The sequence below is a fragment of the Typopeltis vanoorti genome, chromosome 9, assembly GCF_054136105.1.
Source record: "Typopeltis vanoorti isolate ZY-2024b chromosome 9, IOZ_Tvanoo_1.0, whole genome shotgun sequence".
NCBI classification, from domain to species: domain Eukaryota; kingdom Metazoa; phylum Arthropoda; class Arachnida; order Uropygi; family Thelyphonidae; genus Typopeltis; species Typopeltis vanoorti.
The window spans coordinates 85,002,161-85,018,758 of NC_143557.1; the positions used below are offsets into that span (position 1 = coordinate 85,002,161).

General features: G+C 35.5%; 1 protein-coding gene across 1 annotated transcript in view; it reads left to right on the plus strand.

Annotated features, from left to right (window-relative positions):
* Positions 1-16,598, plus strand: part of vir (VIR_N domain-containing protein) — a 630,458-nt gene that overhangs the window by 561,398 nt on the left and 52,462 nt on the right. Inside the window, exon 37 of the mRNA XM_090397685.1 lies at positions 4,885-5,087. Coding sequence (XP_090253811.1) covers positions 4,885-5,087 — 203 coding nt within the window. The remainder of the gene's footprint in view (positions 1-4,884; positions 5,088-16,598) is intronic.

Here is a 16,598-nt window from a genome sequence, read left to right on the forward strand (position 1 = left end):
AGTTAGCCAGTCTCTTACGGAGGTAGGGGATTTTTTCAACCAGAACAGGCAAACCAGTTACACCAACACACGCACATCTAAAGACATAGGATACACTGGAAGGCATAGGACAAACACCTTATCCTCGAGATGGTTACGATTGAAAGAATAAGGAACCTCAACACTGTAAAAGGTAGAAGAGGAGGATTAAGAAAGAGTGGGCTATGGATTTTCTTAATTTTTAATTTTTAAAAAGTATTTATTTAGTTATTTTTTACATAGCATAGAAACAGTACTCTAGAGAGTTGAAGCCTCAAGAGTGGCCTTATTGTTGGCTTCTGTGGAGGCTTCAACTCTCTAAAGACTAGCCATCTCATTGAGGATCCACCATCTCTATCCATTCTTTCAATGAGTCCAAAGTATTTCAGCTTTGTTCTGTCAGTGCTGCCTGCCTACCAATTCTTAATAGGACATTTGTATGCATGTATGAGATTCCTCAACAGTCTAATGTAAACATCACATCTTAAAAGCAGCTGTATCTAAAATCTTCAGTTTTGTACCTATAGTTGTAGATCCTGGTGAGAATTCACGTGGAACATCAGGATACAGATTTGAGTTTATGATGTCTACTATCATCTAATTAATTTATGGCTAGGCATTCAAAAAAATTAGCTGCAGAAGAAAACCCTGAAGAAATAATGACTGCAGCCAGAACCTCCTTTGGAGGTTCATTCATTTCACTATGCTCATTTACGAAGAGCACATTGAAAAACAATCAAGATATGAAAGAGATACAGATACCAAGTATCTATAAATTTCAAGAAATTGTCAGATAAATGACAACAGTAACTCTCTTTAAAATTTTGGTATTGAGATTATGTCGAAATATTTATTTGCAGAATATTTGTTTTTTGCCTAATGTTTGAGCCTGTTTTGTAGAACATAACTCCACTAATCTCTGTTGCAATTGGAGCTAAATCAAGTGTAATTCATTAAAAACACTAACTTGCCTCCTGTGCTGAAAATGGATCAAGGAATGAGCAAAACGAGACTGTTGTTCATCCATTGTCTCTCTTTTAAAATTATAATATAGATATTTCCTGTAATTCATTTCCATTCTCTTCGTATACTCAATGTAGAAAAATATCAAATTTTTGCATTTTGCTTATTATGCTAAGAAGTCATTGGACCCTTTTCTTCTTTCACTAAACAATTTTATCATCATCATCATCATCATCAAATTCCTGCCATGTACCCTCAAGGGGTGTACAGGATATGACAGTACTACATGAAAAATTTACATCATTACTAACTTCCTATCTACAATTTTCCTCCAAATCAATCTGTTACTTGTCAAGACTCCAACATTATCAGATCTTATATTTCTATCGTCTAAGGCACTTTGTACCGTATCAATCCACCTATATCTTGGTCTTCCTCTGGGTCGTTTTCCTGCCAACCTGGCAGAGAACACTTGTTTTGCTAATCTTTCCTCTCCCATTCTATTTAAGTGACCATACCACCTGATATTAGCTCTGCTAATGCATTCCGGGATGCTGGCAATGTCAAGTTCTTTCCTAATATCCTCGTTTTTAATATGATATTGCCATTGATGCCATCTTTCCATCTGTTCACGCCTCTAATCTTTCTCAGGACTCTCATATCTGCAGTCTCTAGTCTTTGGTCAAGTGTTTTACTTCTGACCCAGCTCTCAGATCCATAAGTTAAAACTGGTTTGAACACTGTCTTGTATACAGCTAATTTAGTGTTCCGACTAATTTCTCTCTTATTCCATATGAATTTATTCAATTGACTTCCCACCATACCAGCTTTGCTGATTCTGTTGTCTATTTCTATATTTAATTTACCATCTTCAGTAAAAATCATGCCTAAGTAACTGAAATGTTTTACTTGTTCCACAGGTTCTCCATTCACAACACAGTTGACATTTTCAATGATTCTGCCTATTTTCATTGTCTTTGTCTTTTTATTGCTGACCTTCATACCATATCTATTACAACAGCTATTCAATTTAGTCAGAGAATCTTGCAGACTTGTAGCGGATTTATTTAGAAGTATAACATCATCCGCATAAAGCAAAGAGCTGACATTAACATCTCCAATTTTGATATTTGGTTTAATACCACTTTCCTTCATAATGTGATCCATATAGATAATGAATAACAGAGGGGATAATGTACATCCTTGTCTCACACCAGATTTAACATTAAACCATCTTCCTGTACTTCCTTCAATTCTAACTGCTGACTTACAACTCAAATAAAGACTAAGTATTGCTTGATATAATGCCCCATTGACACCATATAACTGCAACGTATTGAATAGCTTCTCTCTTGGCACCTTGTCATATGCCTTTTCCAAATCGACAAAACTTAAATACAGATCTTTGTAATATTCCCATGCTTTCTCGACTATTTGTCGTAAAGTGAAGATCTGATCCTGACAGCCTCTATTTGGCCTGAATCCAGCTTGTTCTTCACCAAGCTTTTCTTCCACAATTCTTCTCAACCGTTTCACAAGTATACTTGCATAAATCTTGCCAGGAACACTCAGTAGGGAAATACCTCTGTAATTCTCACATTCATTTTTTTTCCCTTTTTATATATGGGTACTACGAGAGCTCTACTCCAGTCATCGGGAATTCGTCCCTCAGTCCAGGCTTTCTGAACTATGCAGTGCAGCCACTGTAAGACTTTTATACCACCATACTTCAGCATTTCTGGTCAAATATCATCTACTCCTGCTGCCTTTCCACATTTCAAGCCTTTGATGGCTTTTTCTACTTCAAGTATGGATATGTATTCCTGACTGCATGCCTGGTCAGTGTTTTTTATCACTGTGCTGTCATCACTGCTTGTTTCATTTAGCAGATTTTCAAAGTAATTACTCCATACTTCAAGGATATCTTTTTCTCCTGTTTTCATGTCACCTTTATCATCTCTAACTCCTTTTACAGCACTCTTTTCTCCATTCCTAAGCTTCTTCAACAACCTCCAGAATATTTTGCCACCTTCTTGATATTTATTTTCCATATTCTTGCCAAAGTCCTCCCATGACTTTTGTTTAGCTAGTTTTACACACTGTTTAGCTTTCTTACATTTGTCTCTGTATTCTGTAAGAGTAAAAGCTGACTTATTTGCCAAGAACTTTTGATATGCTTTCTTCTTTTCCTTCACTGCCTCTTTAACTTCCTGTGTCCACCAGGGAGTTCTGATTTTTTTATCCTTGCACACAACCTCACCACATGCCTCTCTGGCAGAATCAATCAATGTTTTCTTCAGAGTTTGCCACTGAATCTCCAAGGTTTGATTCCTGTTCTCAAACTCTTTCATTTTCTTTTCAATAATCTTTCTGTATTTTAGTCCACAGTTCACATCTGAGAGCTGCTCAACTTTTATTCGCTTTAAAACTTTCTTACATGTTATTCTTTTCAATATGAAATTCAATTTTATCCTGCTCAAGACTGAATAGTGATCGCTTCCAATTTCAAATCCTCTGTACACTCTGGTGTCCTGCACCAGGGAGAAAACATCACTATCAACAATAACATAGTCAATGAGACTTTTCTTATTCCTAGCCTCTTCTCTCCATGTAAATTTGTGCACATTTTTATGTTGGAACATGGTGTTAGTAATAACCAGTCCATGTCCTGAGCAGAAATCCAACAGATATTTACCATTATTATTAGCTTTGCTCTTTTTTCCAAATTTTCCCAAAATATTTTTATATGTCTCACAATCATTTCCTACTCTGCTATTTAGATCCCCAACAAGGACCAACTTTTCCTTTTTGATTGTGTCAGTTGCTTTTTCTAAAGCGTCAAAAAATTCCTCCACTTCTACCTTAGTAGAACCTTCTGTGGGACCATAGGCACAAATGAGTCTCATTGTCCTGTTCCCCATTCTCATATTTGCCCACATTACTCTACTTGAGACTGACTGCCATTCAAGAAGATTAGCCTCATATTTTGTGTTGAATACTATGGCTACTCCTTATTTTCCTTGAGTGTCAGTGACTGAATATAACATTTTGTATTTATTGCTCAGAAAGATCTTATCAGTTTTAGTCTTTTTTGTTTCAGTCACATATTATGTTGATCTGGTACTTATCTAATTCCTCAGCTAGCTCCATTTCTTTGCCATTCAGGCTTCTTACGTTGATAGTACCGATCTTTAACTCTGGTGATGTTGAGTTGGGATTTGTTTTCAGATTTGTTCCAGTAGCTGACTTTTCGCTGTTCGCCCTGGTTCCCTGGCAACAACGGGGGCCTTGTTTAACCGGGCAGCGCCCAAGCCGGCATGAAATTTTGTCATGTTGTACCATCATTTTTTATTTTGGTTTAACCAATAAGAATACAATTTGGTCGACTAAATCCCAAATTGTCAGCCCATCCTCGTTTGTTCAGTATCAAAGTAGATACCCAACAGGGTGCACCACGAGAAGGTGAGGATTGGACATTAGGTCAGAAGCCCTGGTCGGTTCTCCGCATTCCTTTAAAGGCTATGTGGAGGTCTCCTCTCAGTTATACAGCTTTGATCCTTAAGCACCCCTAAACAATTTTATATGATTTTAATTGATGTTATAATTGATATATACTAAAGACTTATGTAATTAAATGTAATTGATCTAATTGTATTATACATACTTAGGTCATTCCTGAAATTAGCTTATGACTCCAGCCATAAAAACATTAAAAATTTACTTCATAAGAAAAAAGTTAATACAAAATTACAGAATTTCAGTTTTATTGAAGATGTTTAAATGAATAAGAAGTGTTTAAAACTTGTAGGCAAATTAGCTGATAAATTACAGAATTTTTTGAAACTGGTTATTAATATACAAATGAGAATATTGAGTGTAACACTAATTTTTTGAATTATGTAGTTGCTCCCATGAGAGGAAGAGGTTTTGCAAGAGGTGCAGTTCACTCTAATAGGTCTAATGATCCATTTCGATCTAGACCACCCAATACAAGCCGCCCTCCTTCAATGCATGTGGATGATTTTGTGGCAATGGAATGTCATCAGCATCATAATCAACAACAGATAATACCTGCCCCACCTCCACCCCCTAAAAGATCATCAAAGGTAATGTATTTTTAATAAATTAATAAATAATCAGTACAAAAATCATTAATTCACAACATGGCTATCACTTGAACATTTCATATACATTGTTAGCAAGTGCTGCAAGCTCACGTTTTGAACATTGAGTGCTGCTATATGCACATTATACATGGTTTGTATGTACTGAAATCTATAAACGATTTACTGATAGATTAAAGGTTTCTGCACTGTTTAAGTTGTAACAGTATTTACAGTTAGACTAGGTATATTATTCCCTGAAACTAAAAAACCATATTTTCATAAAGGTTCTCCACTGACTTTTGAATATGGAACGTCTTTGGCCATTTTTCTTGGGGGGGTCTTGCCATTGTTTTTTGGGATATGGGTGGTGTAATCCTTACCAAGTAACTCAAAAAAGGTGAAACTGTTATGGCAGCAGTTTATTCAACAGCTCTGAAGTGATTGAAGGAGGTACTGAAGGAAAACTTGGGCTTTCAATGTCTTCCTCACCCACCCTATTTGTCAGACCTGGCCCCATCTGACTTTTTTTCTATTCCCATATTTAAAGAAACACTTGAAAAAGAACAAAATTTACCTCAGATGATGAAGTCATATCTGCAGCTGAGGACTGGTGTGGGCAACAAGGGAAAGACTTTTTTCTCAGAGGATTGCAAATGATGCAGCAGTGTTGTAACAAGTGTATAACACTTAGTCAGGAATATGTAGAATAATGCATGTGTATGACTCTACCTCATTTCCTTCATGGTGATTATCACAACTTTTCGACACACCCTCATACATAAATATGTAAAAATTAACAGTCCTAATTACTGTACTAGTCAGGTGACAAAAATCTTTAATAAATCTGGGCAGTTCTTTAAAGTTTATGAAATTCCAAAAGCTTGAAAAATGAAAATTAGATTTCACAATTAGATTTTTTCTGTAACTTAATTTTAAAAGTACACTTCTGTTTTTTTTTTTGTCTATTCATTTTTATAATAATACAATGTACTTAACTTATTAAAGTTTTAAAAACAATGTTCAATGAAGAGGGAAAAAAAAATCCAGAAAAATTATCAACATTCTTGGCAATAAGTGTTAATATATTACTGCATATGTGAGTAGTATTGTGCATATCAGTATAGACATGTGCTTGCATGCCTCATGCTGATAATCATATGATAATGACTGAGTGAGTGAACCCAGAAGCAGGACATAGGCATAAAATCAGGTCTGTCCTGCCAAAATTGGGACTTATGGTTATATTAGATATGGGACTAGTGGGGTTGTTGAGCTATATGCTTTGTTTGAGAAACATTGCTAAAAAACATGCGAAACTTGTTGAAAATTTATTTATCACTAGGTTAGACTATAATAGATTTAGTTTAATCCTTTATCCCAGTGAGAGCAAACAAAGTTTGCGCCTGAAAATATCTTCAGGACTAAATATAGTGTTGTACTATCTTATCCAGTAAGTAGTGCAACTCGTGGCAAAGGTGGAGCAAGCTACCAGGCACTTCTAACCCAGTATCTCCCATAATGCAAAACACATTTCCTATGTGGATATGTATACTGTTATGCATTAAAGGGATTGGCCATCTACCCAGACTAGTTTCGACCTTTATTGAGGTCTCTTCAGTGGGAGCCAGGCCCAGAGCTGGAGATACCAGGCAGAAGCAGTAGCAAGTCATCTGTGCCTATGGGAGTTGCCAAAAGGTTTATCACCTTTTTTAAAAATTACTCTGGATTTAGAGAAAGATGTTGAAAATTTATTTATCACTAGGTTAGACTATAATAGATTTAGTTTAATCCTTTATCCCAGTGAGAGCAAACAAAGTTTGCGCCTCCCATAAGTCTCAAAGGCAACTCCCATAGGCACAGATGACTTGCTACTGCTTCTGCCTGGTATCTCCAGCTCTGGGCCTGGCTCCCACTGAAGAGACCTCAATAAAGGTCGAAACTAGTCTGGGTAGATGGCCAATCCCTTTAATGCATAACAGTATACATATCCACATAGGAAATGTGTTTTGCATTATGGGAGATACTGGGTTAGAAGTGCCTGGTAGCTTGCTCCACCTTTGCCACGAGTTGCCTTGGTGTTGCACTACTTACTGGATAAGATAGTACAACACTATATTTAGTCCTGAAGATATTTTCAGGCGCAAACTTTGTTTGCTCTCACTGGGATAAAGGATTAAACTAAATCTATTATAACATGCAAAACTTGTTAAGAATTTGCAGGCAATAAAGCAGTTTTATCTGTAATAGTGATGTGGTCTGCATATGCACACTACAGAAGTCTTAACAGTGCACTAAGAACTTATTGTGAGTCAGTTAAAGTTAATAAGCTAGACAGTTTATGCATTAAGCAAAAGAAGTTTATCAGTGACTGCATTTCTTATTAGATGTAGGGAAAATGATATATACCTATGTTTATGACTAAATTACAAATTCAGTTCTAATAGAGCATACAGAAGCAACCAATCTCCAGAAATTATCCAAAATTATTGAAAAAAGCATACACTTTCCATTCTGAACTTTTAACTGATTATTTATTGAACTATGGAACACTGAGGACGAACTCATTACTAGTTTGATTGTTAATATTAACATAATTATTAGACATGATTAAATGATTATAATCTTATAAATTACACAAGAAAAATAAAGAATGTAATGTAAGTCACTAATATTTTGTGATGAGTATCACATCATCGAAGTAAAAACACAATGAGAAATGATACTACACAAAGCAAGAAATTATTTATTTCATTTCATTTATTTCATTTTTCAACAAGTTCTCCATCTTCATCGGAATTCGTGTAACCCCAGTTAATACTGTATCGGTTAAAGTCACCTAATGTAACATTAGTCATGTATGCATTATTATTGAGGAGGATGTTGGGGAAGGAGAAAGCTTCTTCTGGCAGTTTATAAACTGAGGTGATTGAGATATTTTTAAATGTGATTGTAATAATCTCAATGTTTCTGTTGTTCGTTGAGTCAATGGATGATGGAGTTAAATTTTCTTTTGTAAATATTGCACTATCATAATTATCATGGGATATCTCTTTGAGTTTCATGCCATGGATATAACGTCTGGTGGTGCCTTCCCTCTGTGAGTTTCTTGCATGCAGAGCACATTGCAATCATTATCTCTGCAAATATTTGCAATGAGATCTTGCTTGACACTGGAAAAAACCTTCAATATTAAATGATATTATTTTTAGGCCTGACCCTAGGTGGAATCCTTTAGGGCAGGAATTTGGAAGCATTTTAGTTTGATCACTTGTATTTAGTTGGGAGCAGCTTTAGCTTCCCCTAATGGGTACTCACATGGTGCAGGAATGAGAACCTAGCCGCTGCACATTCCAAAGCAAGAAATTAACAAAAGTTATTGAGTGCTTCTGTTCTGCCACTCTCCAGCCAGTCACATGGTACTGATTAGGAGAAATGAGAACATAATCATTAGCACATTTGTAAGCAAACATAGCCAAAAAACAAAGGAATCTAATGCTCATTACAAGATATAAAAGTGTATGGCACAGATCATAGTTAACAAGAAAAATTATTAAATTAAAATTACAATTAAAATTAAGATATTTGCATATAGAATTTCATATAGATGCACAATAAAAATGATTACTTGCATAGAGTGAATATAACTGTGTGTGTGTGTGTGTGTATATATATACAGCATGCTTAATGAATCAACCCAGGAATGCATGTATATATAATTTTATAAAGTTAAATATGCATTATATATCTAAAACCACATGTATACAACAAACCCATACTTTTTTTTTTTTTATAAATAAGGTAAATGTATATATGTATGCCCGATTGTGTGGATTTTGGTGCATAGAGTTCTGAATTCACAATATATCATCCTGCAATCATTGGCTTCTTATAATAAACTAAAAAGCTGAGAGTGCCATCCACATCCTTCATTCTTTACTGGTGAATCCAAGAAAAAAAAAAAGGACTCCATTGTTTTTCCAGGACTTTCAGGCTGACATTCTTAAATTATATGATTTTGCTATACAATCTGGATATTTTTCCTCGCAAGGGAATCTATACAAACAGGTGAAAGTTTGCACCATGAATTCCCCCCCCCCCTTGTTGCCGCTTCTATCAAATTACCATATTTGCCGGCGTATAAGATGCACTTTTTTTCTTTTAAAATAGGTCTGAAAAACAGGGTACGTCTTATACGCCGATACTCGGTTTTTTATTACTTTAATTTCTGGACATTTTCTCTGTCTCGAATTACACGATTTCTTTCTTGCTTCCTTGCAGTGTGTGAGAACATTCCAGTTCAGGTGAAAAATTTCTTGGCAAATTATGGCCAAAAAACGTTAGCATTGCTACAATATTGCATACAAGCTACACGTGATTGCGTACGCTAAAGAACATGGAAACAGGGCTGCAGAGAAGCATTTCGGGTCACCCCAACTGAGAAAATGATAAGAACTTGACAGAATCAGGAAGAGGATCTAAAAAAGCAACTCACAGTAAACATAACCTATGAAGTGGTACTGCAAAATGGCCAGAACTTGAGGCAGAACTGAATACTTGGATTTTAGATCACAGAACAGCAGGACTTTCAGTGTCTACAAAAATGATTATTCATCAAGCGATAGCCACTAACAGAGGGATTGCCAACTTTACTGAATTATCATCATCATGGTGTTCAAGATTCATAAAGAGAAATCAGCTATGAATGCAGACTAAAACAAAATATCACAAAAGATGCCAGATGAATATGAAGAAAAAATTATTGAATTTCATTGATTCGTCATTAACTCAAGGAAACAAGAAAATTTTGAACTTGCACAAATTGGAAACATGGATGAGGTTCCGCTGACTTTTCATGTGTCCTCAAACAAAACTGTAGATTTCAAGGGCACAAAATTACTGTTACACAGTTGTTTTATCCTGCTGTGCTGATGGGACAAAATTGCCACCACTATTGATTTTTAAAAGGAAGACACTACCCAAAGAAAAAAGCTGCTTAAAGGGGTGTTTGTACATGTTCATGCAAAAGACTGGATGGATGGAGGAGGAATGAAGTTATGGATAGATAAAATTTGGTCTAGGTGCCCTGGTGGGCTGTTGAAGAAGCCTGCCCTGCTAGTATCAGATCAGTTTCGTTCTCATAGAACAGAAGATGTATAAATAAACTCAAGGAATTGAAAACTCAGTTAGCTGTAATTCTAGGAGGTCTAACTAGTTAGCTTCAACCTGTAGATGTCTGTATTAATAAACCATTTAAGGGATTTATGAAGGAGAAGTGGAACAGCTGGATGCAGTCTTCACAGATTTTGAGGTTATGCCATCAGGAAGGAAGAGGATTAGTATTTCGCAAGTTTGTGAGTGGGTCAAAGCTTCATGGGATGCTGTGAAAACTGAGACAGTGGTTAAATCATTTAAGAAGTGTGGTATTAGTAATGCACTGGATGGTACAGAGGACAATTTGTTTGTCCTCTGTATTCATCAAAATCCAGATGAATTTCTGGGTTTTGACAAAGAGATTAAACGATGGGTAGGTGGGTACTCTTTCCTAGTTATATTAGGTATTTGTTTAAAGTAGACCTGCTTATTACTTTATATTTGAAATACTGTAAATTCATTATAATATTCAGTGATAAAGTTTTTTTCCTAAAAAATGTGTACAAAAAACGGGGGGGGGGCATCTTATATGCCGTCAAATACGGTACTTCATGGAATACTTGGAAGAATGTCTCTTTGCTGCTATCATCCCTTTGTCCCTCCACTTCGTTTCCTTATGTTGATTTAGGTGTTCCTTATTTGTCCATATACAAATGAAGAATTAGTTTCATAGACAAAATTAACACCTTTTCCATAGAATTAAACTTGTGTTAGAAAAATAAAATAACAGAGTCCTTATTTTTTTGGATTCACTGGTAAAGAAGAATGCGAATGTCATTTTCAGCTTTTCAGTTTATGAGAAGCTGACGTTCACTAGAAGATATATTCTTCAGGACTCTATGCACACACTTCACAAAAACTCATTATTAAGAATCTTGCCCTTGTGGGCAAGAGTCTTAATAATATACATCAGTTCCTTGAGGACACACTCAGAGCAAGAATTACAATCTATAAGAGACAGCATGATTCCGAATAAATATTTTCCATTCAAATTACAATGCATCCTATACACTTATTCCCCTATTAATAGCCCATCATCAGATACCAAGAGAATCTCCATTCTGTAGAAAAGACATTTCTGAATGCAGCTCAAAAAAAAAAATCTTTAAAAAATTTGAATTCCAGACAATCTTCAAGCTAATAAACAAGATTTTCTCAATCTTATCTTCCATGAAAGACAAACTTCTACACTTAGCGAATTGTGGGAACATGCCGGATTCCTTGTTCCTGTAATCTCTCTCTCCTATTTTGGCCAGACTAGTCATTGAGAAATCTGACTAATCTTTAAAGGTACCTGTGGTATGACTATAAACAAAACAATAAATAAAAAAACAAAAACAAGTAATTAACTTTATTGATTTTAATGAGAAGTAAAATTTATGAAATTTTCATTAATTTGACTTTAATGAAAAGTAATTAACTCTAATGAAAAGAAAGTACAGATATTTCGTACTGAAAATACGAAAGTGGTCTGAAAAGTACTCGGCCTAACAATGAAAAAACAAATTTATAATTCAAAATTATTTTTATTTTTCAACATAATCTCCCTTAAGACTAATACATTTATTCCAACGATGCTCCAGCACTATTATCCCATCTCTGTGGTGGTTCTCAGTAAGATCTGCAAAATACCCCTCTACAGCTGCAGTCACCTCTTGATTCAAAGAAAAATGAAAAATGCTGACCAGCGTTTTTCTTTGAATCAAGAAAAATGCTGGTCAGCGTTTTTCTTGATTCAAAGGAAGAGTTTTAGTTTTGGGAAGAGATAGAAGTCAAATCTGGGAAATATGGTGGATGTTCCAGCAATTCATAGTGCAGATCCCTTAATTTTCTCATTGCCAAAAACACCTTTGTGGGCAGGTGCATTTTCCTGATGAAAGATGATTTCTTTCTTCTGCAAACTGGGTCTTTTCTCACGAATTTTTTCATCTAGTCTGGTTAAAAGATCAGAATAATATTCCCCAGTTATTGTTTTCAAGATACTTTTACCCTTTTCAAGATAATAAATAAACAAAATGCCTTTAACATCCTGAAACACCGATGCCATGACCTTTCCTGCTGGTGGAACTGACTTTGGGATTTGGTGCTGAACAACTGGCTTCTGTCCACTGTTTTGACTGCTGTTTGGATTCTGGTATGATGTAATAGTGAATCCAAGTCTCATCCATAGTAATGCACTTCCAAAAATGCACTTCCGTCAATTTATTGAACGGAAGTGCATTTTTGAGATTTTCATGCATGCGTTTTTGATCTGCTGTGAACAAGTGCGGCACCCATCTTGTGCAAAGCTTTTTCATTTGCAAAATATATCCCACATGTTCTTTTGAAATGCCTGTAGTCTCAGCAATTTCACGCACTTTGACTCGCCGGTCATCCAATACCATATCGTGCACTCAATATTTTGAATACTAGCATGCAAGGGAAAGAAGAAAATATTCTCACATCCACTAACAAAATGAAAGCATTTCAGGGAAAACTACAGATTTGGAAAAGAAAAGCTGTTGAAGGTAATTTGGAAATGTTTCCATTGGTAAGTAACACTTGCATAAATGAAACACTTCCAATAATAGTTGAACATTTAACAAGTTTAGAAGAAAAATTGAGTTTTTATTTTCCATCACCTAACACTGAACAATACGATTGGATTAGAAACCCATTTATGGAAACTTCAAGTGATTTTGGTTTAACATTAAAAGAAGAAGAAGAACTGGCAGCTATATCCACTGATCGTGGATTGATGATTAAACATAAGGAATTGTCTCTTGAAGCCTTTTGGATTTCTATAAAAGAAGAATATGTGTCAATATCTAAAAAAGCTTTGAACATTTTACTACAATTTTCAACATCATATTTATGTGAATTAGGATTTTCTACCCTCACCACAATTAAGTGTAAAAAGAGAGGAACTCTTCAATGTATTGATGAGGAAATAAGAGTTTGCCTCTCAGATATATGCCCAAACATTGAAGCAATCGCTAGGACACATCAAGCTCATGTTTCTCATAAACACAAGAATGAATAAACTTAAGGTATGTTTCATTTTATTTTTTTTATCGCATTATTTTTTTTCTGTAATATTTGACTTAATTATTATAACATATTTCTCAGATTTGTATAAAGTGCACCTACAATTATTTGTAGGATTTTAAATGTGCCCCGACTTCAAAAAGTTTGAGAACCACTGGTCTAAGCTATCAAAAATGAAGTAAATGAAGTACTACATGTAAAAATTAGATTAATACCTTCCTATCAAACAATTTTCCTCCAAATTAATCTGCTAACTGTCAAGACTCCAATATTATCAGATATTTTTGTGTCTTCTAAAAACTTGCTGTATTAAATCCACCTAGGTCTTGGGTTTCCTCTGGGTCTTTTTCATGCCATCCTGGCAAGAACCTTTTGCTAATCTTTCCTCTCCTATTCTGTTTAAATGATAATACAGAACCTTAGATTAGCTCTGCTAACTCATTCCTAAATATTAACAATGTCAAGTTCTTTCCTGATATTCTGATTTTTAAATTATATTAATAAAAAAAAGTATATATATTGACTACAGAACATGTGAAGAACGATTTCCCATAATAAGGATAATGTCAGACCATCATTTCTATTCATATTCGGATAGTGAAATGGGGACCTTAATTTTCTACCGCAGGACTTGATTTGGTGAAGATGGTGTTTCTAAGTCCCAACTGTTCCTTGTTCCTGCTTAATGTTCATCATGACAAACAGCTGCTAATCTACTAGTTGGATCAAAATACAATAACCCACACTGGCATGGAATTTGATAGACTCCAAAGTGGGCTAAATGCAGAAGTTTCTCCTTCACAGATCCTGCAAAAAAAGAAATCTTGTTAATAGGTACAAGGACACTTGTAGGCCAACCAATCTAAGTGGTTTGGCATTTCTTCAGAGATGTGTTTAATGTGAACCACTTCTTGGAAGGAAGATAAAAAGGAAACTGTATAGCAATTAATGACTCAGTGATATAAGAATCATTGAAGCCATTAGCAAGGAAGAGATATGATATAATTTATTTCTTGAAATTGTATTGCTTCAGTGGAGTACAAAGAGTACTTGATGTACTAGTCTTAATGGTGCCAGATTTTTGAGAAGGGTGGTGATGTGAAAGAGCATGAACGTAAAGTCCAGTTTATTTTCTTTCAAAAAACATAAGTGAAGACTATCATTTAGTTGACAAAGAAGGAGGTGGTCTGAAAGCAATTTGATAATCTACCTCAAAAGTGAATCGGATGCAGTGATGGACTCTGTTGATCATAGTGATGAAATCTTGAAGTCTCACATAGATGATAAATTCATACTTCCTTTGTATGGAATTATGAAGTTCCTCATTCCTGTTAGTTAGCCAGTTATGGGAAAATTGGCTGACACCATTTGGAAAAACATAAGAAATGCATCCATTGCCCAACCATGAATAATCAGATCTACCCACACCATTTCTTAGACATTACCTACGGCATCAAATGGAAGAATACTACTGCATTCCAGCAAGTTTATATATTTTTTAAGAATCTGCATTGATCCCTAAAAACCAGCCTAACTTAAATAAATTTGGTTGTTAGAAACTCCTCAAATATGGGAAAAACCTCTTAGGCATCTCTTGGAACAAGTAAGCCTTCTTAGAGTCCCAGTCTGAAATATTGGCCTTTACTGGGACTCTATATTTTATTAATTCCCACTTTATTTCACTTTTTTCAGTTCCACTTTATTTTGTATTGCTTTCATGCGTGTGTTACAATTTTATTGTATCCCTGAAGATACGGGGGGGGGGGAGTCTGAAAAGTTCTCTGCCTCGACCATAGTTGGCAACACTATCGGCAAGATTTTTTTTTTTCTAAGTTCGTACATTTGTCATAAGCATCCATGTGAAATTGCTAGTCATTCTATTAAGCAGTTTGTTTTACACACCTGTCTGAAGCAAAAGTGTTATCTGTATCCCATGAAATGGATAAAATTGAGTATCGTGCGGTTATAAAATTCTTTGTAAAAGAAGGTTTAACACCAAAAGACATTCATTCAAAGTTGATAAAAGTTTATATCTTCTCCTTCATTTTTGACAATTAAGAAATGGGCTACCAAGCTTAAACGTGGCCATACCAGCCTTGAAGATGATCCACGTGAAGGTGTCCAAAAAGTGTAACAACACCAGAAATCATTGATCAAGTGCATGAAATGGCGAGGTTGTACCAGAGAACTGTGAGGGTGTGAATGTAGAAAGTGTGAATGATGGTATTAATTCAGAGCAAATTAATGGTTTTACAGAGAATAAATAAGATGAGATAGTGCAATGAGTGAGATCACGTTGTTGAGCGGAGCGATACAAAGGGCAAAGCGGCAGCTAGAGCGTATGAACAAAAGTCGACTGAGTGTACCAGCCAATGATAAAAAGTATGATAGGAAATTTAAGCATATGAGTGTGAACGTAAACAAAATGAGGGAGAGAGTGCTGTATGGAGACTCGTTAGTACGAGGTGTGTTAGTAGAGGATTTGACAAAATCGTACCAACCTGGTGCGACCATAAAGGATGTAACTGAGTCTATTAGAGAGCAAAAGGAAAGGTTGAAAGAAATGATTGTTGTGTCAGGTACGATGATTTGAAAGGAGATAAAATGGAAATGATAGAGAACCTGAATGAATTGTTTGAGGTAGCAAAAGAAAAGAGTGAGAGAGTTAGGATGATTAGTCTTTTGCCACGGTATGACAGTGAAGTGTTTAAAATTCATTTGCAATTATGGAGGGCCATAATTGCAAATGACTTTATGTGTGGGTTATGTATGACGAGTGGTGTGGAATTTGTGCACGTGTGGAGTGAGTTCGATGGGCGAAAGGATCTATATAAGATGTATGACTTGCATTTGAATGGATTCGGTGTAAGGAGACTTGAAAAAGTGTTGCTGAATGTAGTGGATGTGCAAAATCAGGGAAACTAGATTTATTAAAGGGGGGGGGTAGATATACAGACCTTAGGGAGGCAGTTGAATGTATGAATGAGTATAATATACCCGAGCGAATAAGGACAACAAATCAGAATGGGATATTTAATATAAGGCATCAAGGTAGGGATGGGGCTAATGGGGAGCTTAAATTCATGTACACTAATGCTAGGAGTATTAGGAACAAGAAGGAAGAGTTTTTGGCCTTGGTTGGCACTTCCACACCACGGGTTATTGGCATTAGTGCATCATGGCTGCCTGTAGATGATATAGCTAGTGGGATTGAATGTGATGGGTATATAGTGCGTTCAGGAATGACAGGGAGAATAAAATGGGGGGAAGGAGTATTGTTGATGATAGCTGATGAGCTGCAGCCAAGGAGAATAGAAGTTGAATTGCAGGATA